General features: G+C 44.8%; 2 protein-coding genes across 7 annotated transcripts; both read left to right on the top strand.

Annotated features, from left to right (window-relative positions):
- The first annotated feature begins 96 nt into the window (after positions 1 to 96).
- hcar2 (hydroxycarboxylic acid receptor 2-) lies at positions 97 to 3,106 on the top strand. Of its 6 annotated transcripts, XM_088391398.1 has the most exons (5): positions 97 to 184; positions 328 to 437; positions 543 to 712; positions 1,763 to 2,310; positions 2,403 to 3,106. In XM_088391398.1, the coding sequence occupies exons 4-5, from the start codon at positions 1,777 to 1,779 to the stop codon at positions 2,754 to 2,756; spliced, it is 888 nt and encodes a 295-aa protein (XP_088247524.1). In that variant the 5' UTR covers positions 97 to 184; positions 328 to 437; positions 543 to 712; positions 1,763 to 1,776; the 3' UTR covers positions 2,757 to 3,106. The 6 variants fall into 6 exon arrangements, with proteins under 6 accessions (XP_088247524.1, XP_088247522.1, XP_088247526.1 ...); XM_088391396.1 differs by having other exon boundaries at positions 328 to 712; XM_088391400.1 differs by having other exon boundaries at positions 328 to 712; positions 1,822 to 2,310.
- A 126-nt stretch (positions 3,107 to 3,232) lies between these two features.
- On the top strand, positions 3,233 to 10,978 carry LOC148389624 (PH and SEC7 domain-containing protein 1). Its single transcript, XM_088391389.1, has 18 exons — positions 3,233 to 3,460; positions 4,252 to 4,410; positions 4,491 to 4,549; positions 6,073 to 6,477; positions 7,033 to 7,117; positions 7,233 to 7,461; positions 7,658 to 8,179; positions 8,261 to 8,341; positions 8,412 to 8,524; positions 8,591 to 8,649; positions 8,723 to 8,812; positions 8,886 to 8,929; positions 9,007 to 9,167; positions 9,238 to 9,308; positions 9,375 to 9,520; positions 9,592 to 9,736; positions 9,926 to 10,072; positions 10,146 to 10,978. Exons 4-18 carry the CDS (start codon positions 6,130 to 6,132, stop codon positions 10,431 to 10,433), a joined length of 2,529 nt encoding a protein of 842 aa, XP_088247515.1. The 5' UTR covers positions 3,233 to 3,460; positions 4,252 to 4,410; positions 4,491 to 4,549; positions 6,073 to 6,129; the 3' UTR covers positions 10,434 to 10,978.
- The last annotated feature ends 3,025 nt before the right edge of the window (positions 10,979 to 14,003 follow it).

Raw genomic sequence — 14,003 nt, forward strand, 5'->3', positions numbered from 1 at the left:
AAGGCAAGACCTCTCGTCTCATCAGTACGGCACTAATATTGGTCTTCAACATCTTACGGTGAGTTTTACATTGCCTTCATGTGTTGTGTTTAATCCGCTCAAAGTAAAGCTATCATTTTTTTATCCTTTGTAACTGGACAGCTAGCCGGAGGGGAGGCTTTGAACAATTTCAGAACCGCCAAAGGTAAATCGAATTCAATCTAACCTTACCGTATTTGTATGTCAGCCTGGCGTAACACTGGCCAAAGTGTTACGGTGAATTGAATCATGGGCGATTTCATGGTGCACAATTGCATCACTTGTTTACTGCCGTCAATTTTCCGTCAGGCCCCGCATTGCTTGGTTGCATCATTGCCAATCGGTGTCGAATGGATGACGGCTTGCCACAACACGTCTGCCTACCCGCCGTGTCTCACCAACCTCCACCGCTCGAATCTGTATTTTTTTAATCACTCATTATTTCTCCCGGATGTACTTTTACACTTTTTTTACACCAAGTGTCATTCTTTTAAACTGTTTTGTTTTTTTAATATCTCCCCAAGGGTGTGTGCTTATGGGCCCCAAAGAGGTGACAGGTTTCGGACACGCTGATTGGACGACAAGATGGGAGCAGGATCCCTCAAGTGTTGGTGCGTCTTCCGAGAAGGACTTTTGTTGATGCTCAAGCTCCGCATCCAGAAGCCTCAGATTGATTTATCAATTCACTGACTGGGTAAGTGGCATTCATTTACATATTTAATAAGTCATTTACAGAAAACTAGCTTTTATGCCTGACAAAGGTTAGAACACACTTTGAAGTAGATTTCATAATCTATATTGTCGTATTTCTTCAAATATATCCTCCTCCACTCTGAGGAAAACGTAATTTTTTGCACATGGAAACTCGTTAGTGACAACAATCACAAACATAGACATCATAAAATACACAGTGTGATTCTATTTATATTTTATAGTGGACGTCCGCCATGACGTATTCCCTCTGGTTTACCGGTTGTTGACGCGGGGTACTTGGATTTACGACAACTACTACTACACACACATATGCAAACACACACATTTACATGTGCACACACTTGAGTGAGTTACATTATAGCTACAATGAGGAAGCTGAGGGGTCAGTCCATGCAGGAGTAGAGGGGACCACGGCATTGCAACATTCAATTTAAGGTACGAGGAACATAATAATGATCATTTACAGGTTCTTTGATAATGTTAATGCATTCAGGAGTATGCTGATACAAATACTGTCCACTGTCCGAGGCACTTATTGAAATACTAAAAGTTTATCATTAACATTAATGTGTGTATGTATATATCTTTGTTGTGGGTGATATGCCAGGTTAATGGTTTTGTTGACATTAGAGGAGGAAGTAGGATTAAAAAAAAAACTGCAATGGTGATAAGAGCCAGATTACTAGGTCACCATAATAAAGCCATAACAAGTAATCAGGTCATCAAATAGGAAAAATACTTAGCTGCCATACTACCACTTTTAGTACTATCACTACCATCACTACCATTACTACAGTTAATATTAATAATTTAGCTAATAATAGCCAATGTAAAATTTTGATGAAATAAAATAATAATAAATCAAATTAAATAACGAGACATATCTTCTGGTTGGTGTTTAAAGTACAGTTTTTTTTTAGTTGAATGAATGCTAAGCCTTGAAATCAATGAATAGTCCTGTTTAGGAATGGTGATTTCAATATCAATCAAAAATAATTGTGATTATTATTTTTTCCCCATAATCACTCAGTCCTACTCCTCGCCATGAATTTTCTCTTCCTCAACTCGTCGGCGCTGTTCATCTCCCAGCGGCCCGTCAACGCCACGCCACGAGAGCAGACGGTGTACGAGGGCTGCCGCGACATGCCGGCCGTGCTCATCTGGTATCTTGGCCTGCAGTTTGTCAATATGTTCCTGGGCATCCCGGCCAACATCATGGTCCTGTGGCTCATCCACAAGAACAAGGGCGATTCGTCCACGTCGGACATCTTCATCCTCCACTTGGCCATTCTGGATGTGCTCTTCTGTCTGATCCCGCCGCTGGAGCTGGCCAATATTGTGTTCCTCACCACCAGCAGCACCTGGTACGTGTTGCGCTTCTTCTACGGCATGAAGGACTCGTCGCCGCTCTTCCTCTCCTGCATCTGCCTGGACCGCTACGTGGCGGTGGTGCACCCCATCACCTTCACTGAACTCAAAGACCGTCAACACCGGGCCGGCCTGGCCATGCTGGTGTGGCTCATCACGCTGGCCTACGCCGCCGCCAAGTGTGTGGGCAACATCGTCAACTTTGAGAAGGTCTTACGTTGTATATATCAAATATGAAATCCATTATTAATCCCTAAGGGATATATTTACTGAATGAATGTCTTCTAAATTTATTTGGTAAGGTTTTCACTGCCATGATCCTGGCCGCCTTTGCCTTCATGGTGTTCTGCAACATCGCCATCCTATGGGTGCTGCGCCAATCCGGGCCCGGCCGAGACGAGATGCACCCGGTGAAGAAGCGAGCCTTCAAGATGGTGCTCATCATCCTTGCCATCATCGTCTTCAACTACTTCCCACCGGTGGCGCTGTTCCCCTTCCAGGACTACTTCTCGCCCGATGTCTTCCGCTGTTACATCCATTACGTTGCCTTTGGTCTGATGGACTTCAGCAGTAGCATCCAGCCCATGCTCTACCTGTCTAAGGAGAAGGTGGCATGTCCTGGTTGCTGCGAGGGCAACATCACGCACCTTCAGTAGCTTCTGTGTTATGAATGTCGTTGAGAGATTAGAATTTTGAGAAAAGTGCTGATGTTATCGTAGATTAATCATTAGATGGTTGCATTTAATGTTGTGTTCATTTTGATTGTGCATTATTGGATGTATTTTAAAGCATGTATGTAAACGAAAACAGTGCAGTATGGTTTTGTGGATTTCCTGCATTGTATAAAATTGTGTTTATCAAAACATACCATCTGCAATAATTTCAATAAAACGGGATTTCTTTTTTGAGAAAACACTGTCAAAAATCTCACATTGTGCTGTACAATAAACGTAAGCAATGAGTTCTTATTCTTGTGTAAAAAATAAATAAATCACAATTCACAATATTTTCGGCTTTAATCAATATCATAATTAGGCTTATTAAGCTTGAAAAACATTGCAGAAATAACGTACATCGCAGACGCGTCAAAGTGACGTCATAAAGCCGGCGTTGGTTATGTTTCCAGCTCCAGCGCGCCCCCTGCAGGGTCTAACGGCGAACGACCCACCCGACTGGAGCCACGTCGTTGATGCTAACATTTTTATGGTGCTACACCATTATTAAAGCACACTAAGAATGTAGTTCAAACAGCAAATTTAGCTCCACAATATCCTTCTTGGACGTCGCCGTTCTCGACATTGCAACACAGCCACGGAAGCTAAACTCGGACCAACCGCAAGAATGCTTACATAAATGCTAGGTAATGCTAATATTTTTAATCGCAATGCTAATCATGCTAATGATGCTGATGCTAAGTGATAAAGTTAAGTCACTTTTGGAATATGCCTATGTTATCACCTGTATCGTTTCCTGTAAAGAAGTTGTATTAATTGCATAATGTCTCTGATGTGATGTTAATATCGTAAAAATACCTTAAGTTGCTCATCGTAGACGGGAATCGAAAGTGTTGTGATATGAATTATGGACGTGGCAACAAAAACAAATGTACGTATTACTAACGGCACAATATTTGTGCATGCTGATTATAAAATACCTGATAAGTCTCGGTGTCTAGTTATCTGCCTATTTTCTAGAAAAATAATTGTCATGATAACAAATTATTAATCAAAAATTTGTGGACAAAGAGAAAACCTGCACCTCACACACAAGGCATTGTATTTAATAATGCATTTTTTTTTTACAATTTCTTAATAAGATAATCGGTAGAATATTTATTAAATAATTTATAGCTGCAGACCTAAACACATTGGTTCCACAGATTCCATTCTGAGAACCACCGATGGTCTGGCAAGGCTACTTCCATTGTCAATTTAAATCTGGACAGACACCTTCTGTTTCTGCCACACCACGATTACTACGAGTGTTTGAAGGAATGAAGCTGAACCACTTCCTTCACCTGACCTGTGTGTGTTTGTTTTTTTTAAATTGTGTGTGGGTGTAGTCTTCACCTCTCAGGTGTTTTTTTTTTACTCATTTACCAATCACAAGCAACCTTTTCTTCCTCTTTGCAACTTTCCCCCTCCTCCCTAGCTCTTCTCGTTCCTCGTCCTCTCCACGTCTCGAAACGAAAGCTCTCATCTATCTTCAAAGGAAACTCCAAAGGTGGTCCATGCACGAGCGACGGCGCCCGCTGACATGCTGCTCGCCGCAAAGAGGGCGGCCGTGCAGCTAGTTTGTGGCACTCAGCAGGTAATAAAAAAAAAAATGCATTCTTGCTTTATGAAAGCGTGTCAGAAGCCATGTCTGTTTATCTTCCCTCCTCCCACTAGATGAAAAAGCTCACAAACCGGGGGATCATATGATGCTGCTTTTACTAACCCTCAGGGTGGTAAGTCACACTTTATCTCCTCTAAAAAAACGACTGAGATGTTTCATGGATATTATTACATGAGTAATAATAAATACTATGATAGAAATAAAACGCCTCACACCACTTTCATTGTAGCCGCTGTTCCTCTTTTATTTTCCGACATGCTGCTCAAAATTTCCCTAGAATATATATGTCAACAGAACTCTCTCGAAATGTCCGGAACTAGCCAAACTTGCTCTCAACTGTTATTGTGGTCAATATCACAATACTAGTCTTTAAGTGTGTTTTTTATTTGCACTCAAGGCGTTACTGTTTTCTATATAAGGTGTGGCAGAACATTAGTAACAGTTCTCAGTCTGATACATTCTTGTGTAACTTTACATGGCTTTGTTTTAATCATAAAGTCCAAAATTTTTATTTTTTTATTTTTCTCTCTATTGTAAACAAATACTAAAGATAGTCATATTTTCTGCCTCTCAAAAATAGGAGTAAAAAAATAGTCCTTTTATTCATAGTATATATTTTCTTTAATATTTGGACAATTAATTGGTAATTGAAGTTTTGTTCTGCCAAATATCAAAATCGGCTTAAAAAAAGATCTCCTGCTGTATTGTTTTTATTCCACTCCAGTCAACGTTAAGAAAGCCCAACATGAACTATCCCTTTATTTAAAGTACAAACACTTCTTTTTTTTCTTTTCTTCGACTCAGCCATTATTTTGATGTAACAAAAGCACTTTGTGCGCCCTGACAGGAAGTGAGAAGTAAGCTCACACAGGAAACGCAGTTGAGGTTTCTTTCGGATGTCGGTTGCGCGACTCTCGGAAGGGCGTAATAAGGGGAAGTTGCAGGAAGAATCAAATCTAACGACGGCTGTCGCTCGGTCGACCTTGGCGAGAGATGCCCTTGCGTCTGTGTTGGCAACACGCGTGGCTGTGACGGTTTGAGCGCGTGCCGTGGTGATAAGACGCTTCCACAGCTGATCCGCAACACGCCCCGCCGCTTTGACTATCTGCTCGCTCTCAGGTCAGATAGCGCCTTGAAATCCAGCCAGATTAAAACAAACAAACCGATTTCAAACAGCAGCAAAACTTGACACGAAATAGTCGAGTTAAATATTTTGTAATTTCGCCTTTATCCACCGCCAGCATGAATTCGCTTTGTCCGTAGCTCGAAAGTGACTCTTTTGCTTTGAATCTTCACCCAGCCTGTCAAATCGATAACATTTTTTAGCTCCTCGGAAATGGAGTTGAATTCAATCCCATCTTCGTTGGTGTGTAATTGCGAAATGAAATTCGACTCGACTTTCGATGTTGTTTCACGTGCTTCCCTCGGTTGCGCAACACCTCCGCCAGTCGCATGAATAGCAACGATACAAACCCGCTGTTTATTTCCTCATCAGCAACATTGTGAATAGACTTTTTTGTCCGTCCCGTAAAGACGCCCTTCCTCTGGGGATTTCTATTTTTATCACAATGATGAACTGAATTTTTCGCTTTTATGCAACATCCAGCCAGAGTCACATGTTCTCCTTGATGGCAGATCTGTGAGCGGCACTCCACTGCCTGAGAAGAAGCAACCTTGGCGGGGGAAACTCCGATGGAGGAGGAGCATCCGGGCTCCCCGCAATTGGATCTGACTGATTCGGACCCCTGGCTGCCTCGTGATCTTCAGCACTTGAACGGGGAGGCCAAGGGTGAAATAAAGGAGACGACGATATGGCTGATGCGAGATGTGAGCTGCGGCGCTGTCGCCGCCGCGCTTTCCTTCGCCACAGCGCAGTGGGAGATCCCTGACGGCGTCGCCGAGAGGACATCTTTCAGAACTGACTGCGATTCTGGACACGATATTTCCCTGCACGAACCTTGTCATGGTGATGAAGTGGAACATAGAGAGGAACAAAACGATGCTGACTCATCAGTGAACCTGACAGGAAATGACTTCAAGGTAGGTTCTCCACACTCTTTTGCTTCATAGCACTTGATGTAAAATTTGGCTGAATGAAATTATGAGGACCGATTGACAGAATTAAAAAATTACTTAATTAAAAATATATATATATACTACAAAAAAATACAATATGAAAGATATGAATTTGGGACATTATACAATGTCTGTAGAATTTTTTTACAACCGCGCATATAAGAGAGACTCTTTTGTTGCTCCTCAGGTTGCTTTGGCTCATTGCTTGCAGACGAGCTTTCCGGGAAGACAGTCTTCTTTTGTTCTTGCCTTGACAGCACATGTAGTTAAAATCGTAATGGACACATAAAGACTTTTTTTTTTTTCGTACGATGCCGTGCAAACGACCAACGCGGTCGGATGAGTGCAAATTAAGCGCAGCGAGATCATTTGCATCGCCGCCTCACTTGTTAGCCATTCATTATGCAGAGGTAGTTTTGTGGCTGGGACGAACGTAGCGGAAAGAGTCTCGTTTGAGTCTCGGATTGCATCCGCAGTCACATGTTGTGCATGATCGATGACCCGTGTTGCAATTTTTAGCCATGTGATGCCGCAGCGGCTCAAGAGCCCACAACGCAACAAAGGCAACATTCAACGCATCACATCTTAGACGACAGTCATAACGGTACGCATCACGCAAAAGGGTTCATTTACTTTGCAAAAAAAAAAAAGAATCATAAACCGCTATTATCTTTTGGGCGAGACATGAAAGAGTGATTCGCATCTCTTTTCGGACACAGCATTGAAATCTGACTCGGAGGAAGACGGGGAGGAAGACGGCGTCACGGCCGATGCGGTTAGTACCACTGCGGATTTACGGCCGGACAAACCACGGGAGGAGGAGACAAATGTGGCGATGACAGGGCGCGCCGACTCAGCGGGAGCTCAAACTTCATTTCGAGGTTCCAAGATGGCGGACGGGAGCCAAGTGGGGAATGGACCCAATGACGAATGCGTCTCTAACACTGTGTGAGTATTTCTTTTTCTGACTGAGAAAAATAAATGATACTATTTTAAGGCCTTTTTGTGAAAAAGCTGTGCTTTTATCTTCTCCGTTGGCAGCCATGTGCTTAGTGAATATCACAGAGGTAGTAAAAAAAAAAAAAAGATCTAGAAAATGGATTCATTGCATATGATTCTGATCAGATGTGATCTATACTTTTAGGGAGAAACCGGCGCAGCCAAAGCAAACTGACAATACCGGACCAACATTAAAGGTTCTTGCTGTAGGAAGTCAAAAGGTCCCAGCAGCTGATGATGCAGGGAAAGAACCACAAATGTTCTCCCATGACAACGGGCTGCCCCAAAAACACTGTGAAGACCCAGTCCTGTTGGAACAGCCTCAACTTTCAGAAGAACCACACTCTTCAGACCAGGTTGCGGATCAAGCTGGCAAAGAGAAGAAGGTCGAGACTAAGCCATCGCACCAAACCAAGCATGAGGTCTCTTTAGTACTTACTCTTACCAATCAAGCCCCGAAGTCAAACGAGGCACAGGCAAGCGCCCTAAACGGATCCGGGCCGGTGCTTGTGGCGAACGGTGAGCCAAGGAGAACGACCGAGTCGTCGGCGGCACCTTGCATGAACGGAGGCGATATGGACCGGGAGAAGGTTCTCCAGCTTGCAGAGCGGCTCTTCAAGCTGGATGGGATCCAGCGTGTAGATGTGGTCAAGCACTTGGACAAAGAGTAAGAACACACAAGTTCAAACCACTGTCCATTTTTTTTTCCAATACAATATTAATGAAGTCACTCCTTGTATATCTCCAGCAACTCCTTCAGTCGTGCAGTTGGCGAAGAGTACCTCAGGTTCTTTGACTTCACTGGGCAAACTCTGGATCAAGCTCTGAGGTAAGCAGTCGGAAGGCAAACCAAGTGTCCCGAAGGCTCGGTGAAGATGTTTCCCTTTTGCATCTCTCAGGTCTTTCCTTAAAGTGGTCATCCTGCTCGGAGAGACGCAGGAGCGCGAGCGGGTGCTCCAGCACTTTGCCGGCCGCTACCATCAATGCAACCCGGACTCCTTCTTCTCACCAGGTGGGCATCCATCTCATTTCCTTACCTTAAGGCACACTCCAATGTGGCACTTTTCACCTTCCTCAGGGGCTGTGCTCGCCATCACCTGCGCTCTGATGCTCCTCAACACGGACCTGCACGGACAGGTGGGCAGCACGCTTGAGCTGAACGGTCCCCCGAGTTGCGCGCTGTCAATCAACTGTCCTGCTGTTTTCACAGAACGTAGGCAAAGCCATGTCCTCGTCCAGGTTTGTGTCCAACCTGGAGGGCATGAATGACGGAGAGAACTTCAGCAAGGATCTGCTGAAAGTAAGAACTCGCTCTCAAAATGGTTTTATAACGGAAAGCAGTTGTTTTATTTTTTTTTTTATGTACCTTACAGGGTCTTTACAACTCCATCAAGAGCGAGCCGCTGCAATGGGCCATGTGAGTACTTAACGAAAACGATGCAGAAAATGATTCTTCGGAAAAAACGAACGCTTTGTCAACCGGTGACTCTCCAGCGACGAGGAGGAGCTGACCTCAGCGTTGACAGAGGAGGTGGACGCGCCGCTTCGCTCCAAGAGCAACCCCTTCCAGGACGTCCCTCACGACAAGGCGGCCCCCGTTATCAAGCAGGGCTTCATCCAGAGGAAGCTCCACGCCGATATTGATGGCAAGCGCAGTAAGTGATCGACAAAGTGCCCCGCTCATCAACATTGATCCGTGCTGACTCATCGCGATTGTGTCGTCAGCTCCTTGGGGGAAGAGACGCTGGAAAACCTTTTATGGCGTGCTAAAGGGAATGGTCTTTTACTTACAGAAGGTTGGTAACCTTTGCAAAATATATATTTTTTTATGAGATCACCAATTTAACATTTGTGTGTGTCAGGACCACAGCAGGGGGGAGCAGCAGACCAACGAGGAGGTGGTTAGCGTCCATCACTCGCTGGCCGAGCCGGCGGCCGACTACACCAAGAAGCCGCACGTCTTCCGTTTGCAGACTGCCGACTGGAGAGTTTTTCTATTTCAAGCGTCGTAAGTTTGGCAGGATTATATCGTCCGTGTCGCGTGACCGCCACTCAGCGAGTGTCGCCTCTCCGTCGCAGATCCAAAATGGAGATGACCTCTTGGATCAGCCGCATTAACTTGGTGTCGGCGCTTCACTCCGCCCCGCCCTTCCCCGCCGCCGTCGGCTCCCAGCGGAGGTTCTGTCGACCCATCCTGCCTGCCTCGCAGTCCGCGCACACTCTCGTATGTTTGTTACTATTTTCAGTCTGTGTTAATGCACCGACTGGCAGATTAATCGATTTCATGGATTCGTTCAATTAGATTAATTCATTGAGCCACTTCCCAGAGTTCACAATCAACATGTCTGCAAACAGAGTGGAGATTGATTCCAGCAGCTAGTACTAAAAATTTAATTGTTCGCTTCCCGTGCAGGAACGCCAGCTGCAGTCTCACACCGGAATGCTGGAGTCCTTCAAGACGGACCTGTCGTACCTCCAGCAGAACCCCCCGGAGGGCAAAAAAGCCCGAGGCAAGGAGATGGAGGAGCACCGCACCAGGGCCGAGTACCTGCAGCACGAGGTAGCGACACCAAGTCTGAAAAGCGCGGAATAACGTTCCATCAGTGACATTCCGGATGTCCATCGCCCCGCAGATATGTCGCTACGAGAGCTACACGCGAGTGCTGGAAGCCTGGAAGAGCGTGGAGAGGACGGGAGACGGCGCTCTGATCGCCCCCGCCCTCAGCTTGTTCGACAAAGCCATGTGCGCTTCCCCGGTGGCCGAGGAGGGAGAGGAAGACGAAGGCCACCTGACAAAGTCCCACTCCAGCCCCTCCCTCGACCTGGACATGGGGTCACAGACCGGCGTCAAAATCAAACGCAACGTCTCCGAACGATGGACTTACCGGAGAATCTCACCTCGGTTGAATAAGGACGCATGACAGCAAGATGGAACGTTCAGTGACAATTGTTTATTCCTGGTACAAATTGAAACCCGACCACTCGTATCCTTTTGTTTTTTTCACCTCGTGCACTTTGACAAAATTTACCTCAGGGATTCCTAAAGGCAAAGAACCTGATTCATTTGTTTATTGACCAAAAATGTGTGGACCTGATTGACTTATCGTATGCTGTGTCGCACTCGTTCCAATGGGCCTATCTGGTTTTTGACCGCTAGGTGGTGCTCTAGTTCAAGTAGCGTGTAGGAGGATTTACGATTGCACTTTTTCAATCTGTTAAGTCGTCACGTCATTTTTATGATTGTTTTGTTCATATGAAGGGTCCGTTTTGAAATGTGTTCAATTTTTCCAATGCTGGAGATGTTTTTGTTTAAATACATTTGGTACCAAACAAATAATTTTTGTCATCTCATGTCATAATATCCGCTTAATATTCACCCTTAAATATAAGATATGGTGAAGGACTGATTTTTTTTCGCCGCCTATAATTTTTCACCTGAATTAAAATGTTTGTCATATCTTCAAAACATGCCACCGTTTTTTTTCCTGTGTATTTGCTTTTTACAACCTGACATTTGTATCAGACTAATTTTGGAACTGCGCTGGTGTCACAAAAATATTTTTCGGTGAGTGTATTTCTAATGATTATGAGGAATCCAAACAACGGTGTAACTTGTGTGGTTTTTTTTTTTCAGGACGAGACTCTGAGCACCACCTTGCCAAGATAAGCGGCCACCTTGCTTCTGCTCGCCGATGTTGACGTCTGTTGTCCTCCAAGTGTGGTATGTAAAAATTCATAATAAATCATAAAATAGACATTACAGTAAAGACGATAGGTTTTAATAAAAAAAAAAATCTCCCTACTGCAAGTTCAGTAATAAATACAAATTTACTAGCGTGTTCGTGTTGGAATATGTTTATTTTGGAAAGGTAAAACCGTTCTTTTCATAAATTGTGTGTGTGTGCTCGCTCGCCGCGCACACAGGCCCATTTTGTTCCCTTTCAAGCCGACATGTCGGGTTGCAGCCGACCTCAAGCGCTTAACAATAAGAACAGGATGTCAAGGATAAAGGCCCCTAGCACTCCCCCTTTTCCAAACTTCTAACATTCCTCACACTGGAATGCAATGTAACAATAGGAAACGCAATGACAGGCAAAGACAATCGCGAGGGCGCCCCGTCTTGTCCCAAGTTCCGAATGGGATCAAGGCACTGGACTCTGTATAAGCTTTTTATTTAGCCAGACGTTTTTTGGGTGGTGCGCCGTGACTGGACGGGCTGCGGGGGCTTCGTTAACGTAATAATGCCCGACTTTCCTGTCCGCTGAATGGAGGCCGTCTCCATTCATCGACTGTCATAACAACGGCTCATTAAGATAAAGTCAGATTGTGCAGATGAAGGTGACTGATGGGCCACCTGAGTGACGGAGGCCTCGGGTCATGTTGAAAGGTGACGCCATGACAAAACATTCCATGGTGAGGAAGGCGGCCATTAGCGTCTTGTTTGGATCATCTCAGCTGAAATGTTTGCTAACTTGAGCCGAGGGCGCTGCTCACCAGCCGACCCGGTGGGCTCCGCTTTTCGGAGGACCGCCGCCGAGTAATGAGTGGCTGGAGCAGCAGGGGCGGCCTTAGCTGCTGGGTTCACGGAGCATCTTTCCCAAGGAATTGTCCCCTTTTTTCTTGTTGGACCATTTGCGCCTCTCCACCCGAGCTTTGTGAGCCTCAGTCAGGCCTGGTTGGGTAATTAAAAAGGCAAGAGCTCAAGTCAGGATCATTAGGGGCCAGTCTGGCATGCTTTTTGCAAAACACACACAAAAAAAAAACAGAATAACACTTAGTCCCGCACAGACCCTTCGCTAAGGTTGAGCTGTCAGGAAAAGTGAGGTAGAAGTTTGTTTTGTCTGTCTGCACAGTAGTAGGACACTTCCTGGTTTTACTCTACTTGACTTAAAAACTAAAAAAATCACTTAAACGCCATATTCCATGGATTCATCAAATAATCAATTTTATTTGCATTAAAGCATCTAATTTCTTTTTAGACTGAAACAAAAAACATTTAAATACAACCAACAAATTGTGACCAAAAGAAAACCTACTCCCCTTTGGAGCTAACAATAATAATATCAATTATTATAATATTACATAATGATATTAATAACAATAGCTATTATTATATTAAATTGGTTTTATATTGCACTTTTCTATAGAATTCTATACAAGTCCTGGCCAACATGCAGCAAACGCCGCACCCGACAAACCTTTTTTTTTTTTCCTGCGGTCTCAACGACGCTCCGGATGCTCGTTGTCCATCTGCTGCTGACGCCTGGCACGCTCCACTTGTTACTCCATCTCTCCCACTTGAAAAACTCTTTTCTCTGCCCGCACCTCTCCACTGCCACCCCCTCGGTCTTGACTGCCGTGGCGTCAGAGCCGTCTCTCCGTACGGGGCCCTTGAAAGCTCTTCTGCAGCTCTCTCAGACACTTCAACTAGTAAGAGTCTACCCAGACTTTGACGGGAATGACGTCCGATCATATATGGATGTAAAATTAAATTGATAGTTGTTTTGACATTGAAATCACAATTCATAAACATGACAAATCTTTGATTTTAAAACTCAGTATTTATTCAACTAGCGCTAACGTTCCATTAGCCTATCAATGAGATTTTACATTAACTGATAGCATTAGCACAGGTTTCTAAAACAACAATTACATTCTGTATTTGATGTGTGTGTTTTTGTTACATGTTTAGTTTTACATTAAACTCCAACTGCGTTGTCCTTTAACAGATTGAATCAGGTTCAGGGAGGGCAAGAAAATGTGACATGGAGTGAGTCCTCCTCGCCAATTGGCGCGACACTCATTTCTGTCATTGCGTTAATTGAAAGATAATGATTCGGCAAATTCGTACCACACAGAGCTGAAATTCAAAGCAATGCACACGACTAGTCCATCGTGCTGTCCTAACTTAGCAAAAAAAATAATCGTAGGAGAGCCCCCCCCCCTGCCTTTCCTAACAAGCTTAATGCAAACACTGGCTTTTGTCGAGAAAGCAGCTGTTGTTGGAATTAACACAAGTGCCTGTCTTGAGGGCATCTCAACACATGACCTCCCTTTGCCCCCCTCTTACTAAAACACACACTCAAACATACACTCTGACACGTGGCATAAAAAGAATGTTTGCGAACTAGTCGGCTCCGTCTTGATGCAGCGCTCGGACCCATCGGCCGTTGCACCTGCTTCCTCCTCGCTAATCGTTAACCCGAGCGGCGCTGAATGACTTGTTTTGTGACTCACCGCCCTCTATAGTATTAGCCCCCTCCTTCTCCTCCTCCCGGGGTCACCCCATTCGCTCCCTCGGGGCGGTACCTGATACCTGGGCTGATTTTTATCCATCCTGCCTGTGCGATGGCGTTCAATGTGTGTGCTTTGAAAGGTGCGTTTTTCTTGATGTCTCGCAGTCAAACAGGAGCTTCCTGCCTGCAGGGCCCGTGTGGCGTTTAATGGCCGAGATGCAACACTGGGCACCTGTGTTTCTTTACCCCCCGCCT

This window comes from Syngnathus floridae, chromosome 12 (genome assembly GCF_059516105.1).
Source record: "Syngnathus floridae isolate MCC-2025c chromosome 12, RoL_Sflo_1.0, whole genome shotgun sequence".
Lineage (NCBI taxonomy): Eukaryota > Metazoa > Chordata > Actinopteri > Syngnathiformes > Syngnathidae > Syngnathus > Syngnathus floridae.

Coding starts and splice junctions, on each gene's coding strand:
- hcar2 (XM_088391396.1), top strand. CDS start 1,777: ATGAATTTTCTCTTCCTCAACTCGTCGGCGCTGTTCATCTCCCAGCGG. Junction 2,311..2,402: donor ACATCGTCAACTTTGAGAAG/GTCTTACGTTGT, acceptor TTATTTGGTAAG/GTTTTCACTGCCATGATCCT.
- LOC148389624 (XM_088391389.1), top strand. CDS start 6,130: ATGGAGGAGGAGCATCCGGGCTCCCCGCAATTGGATCTGACTGATTCG. Junction 8,650..8,722: donor ACACGGACCTGCACGGACAG/GTGGGCAGCACG, acceptor CTGTTTTCACAG/AACGTAGGCAAAGCCATGTC. Junction 8,813..8,885: donor TCAGCAAGGATCTGCTGAAA/GTAAGAACTCGC, acceptor TGTACCTTACAG/GGTCTTTACAACTCCATCAA.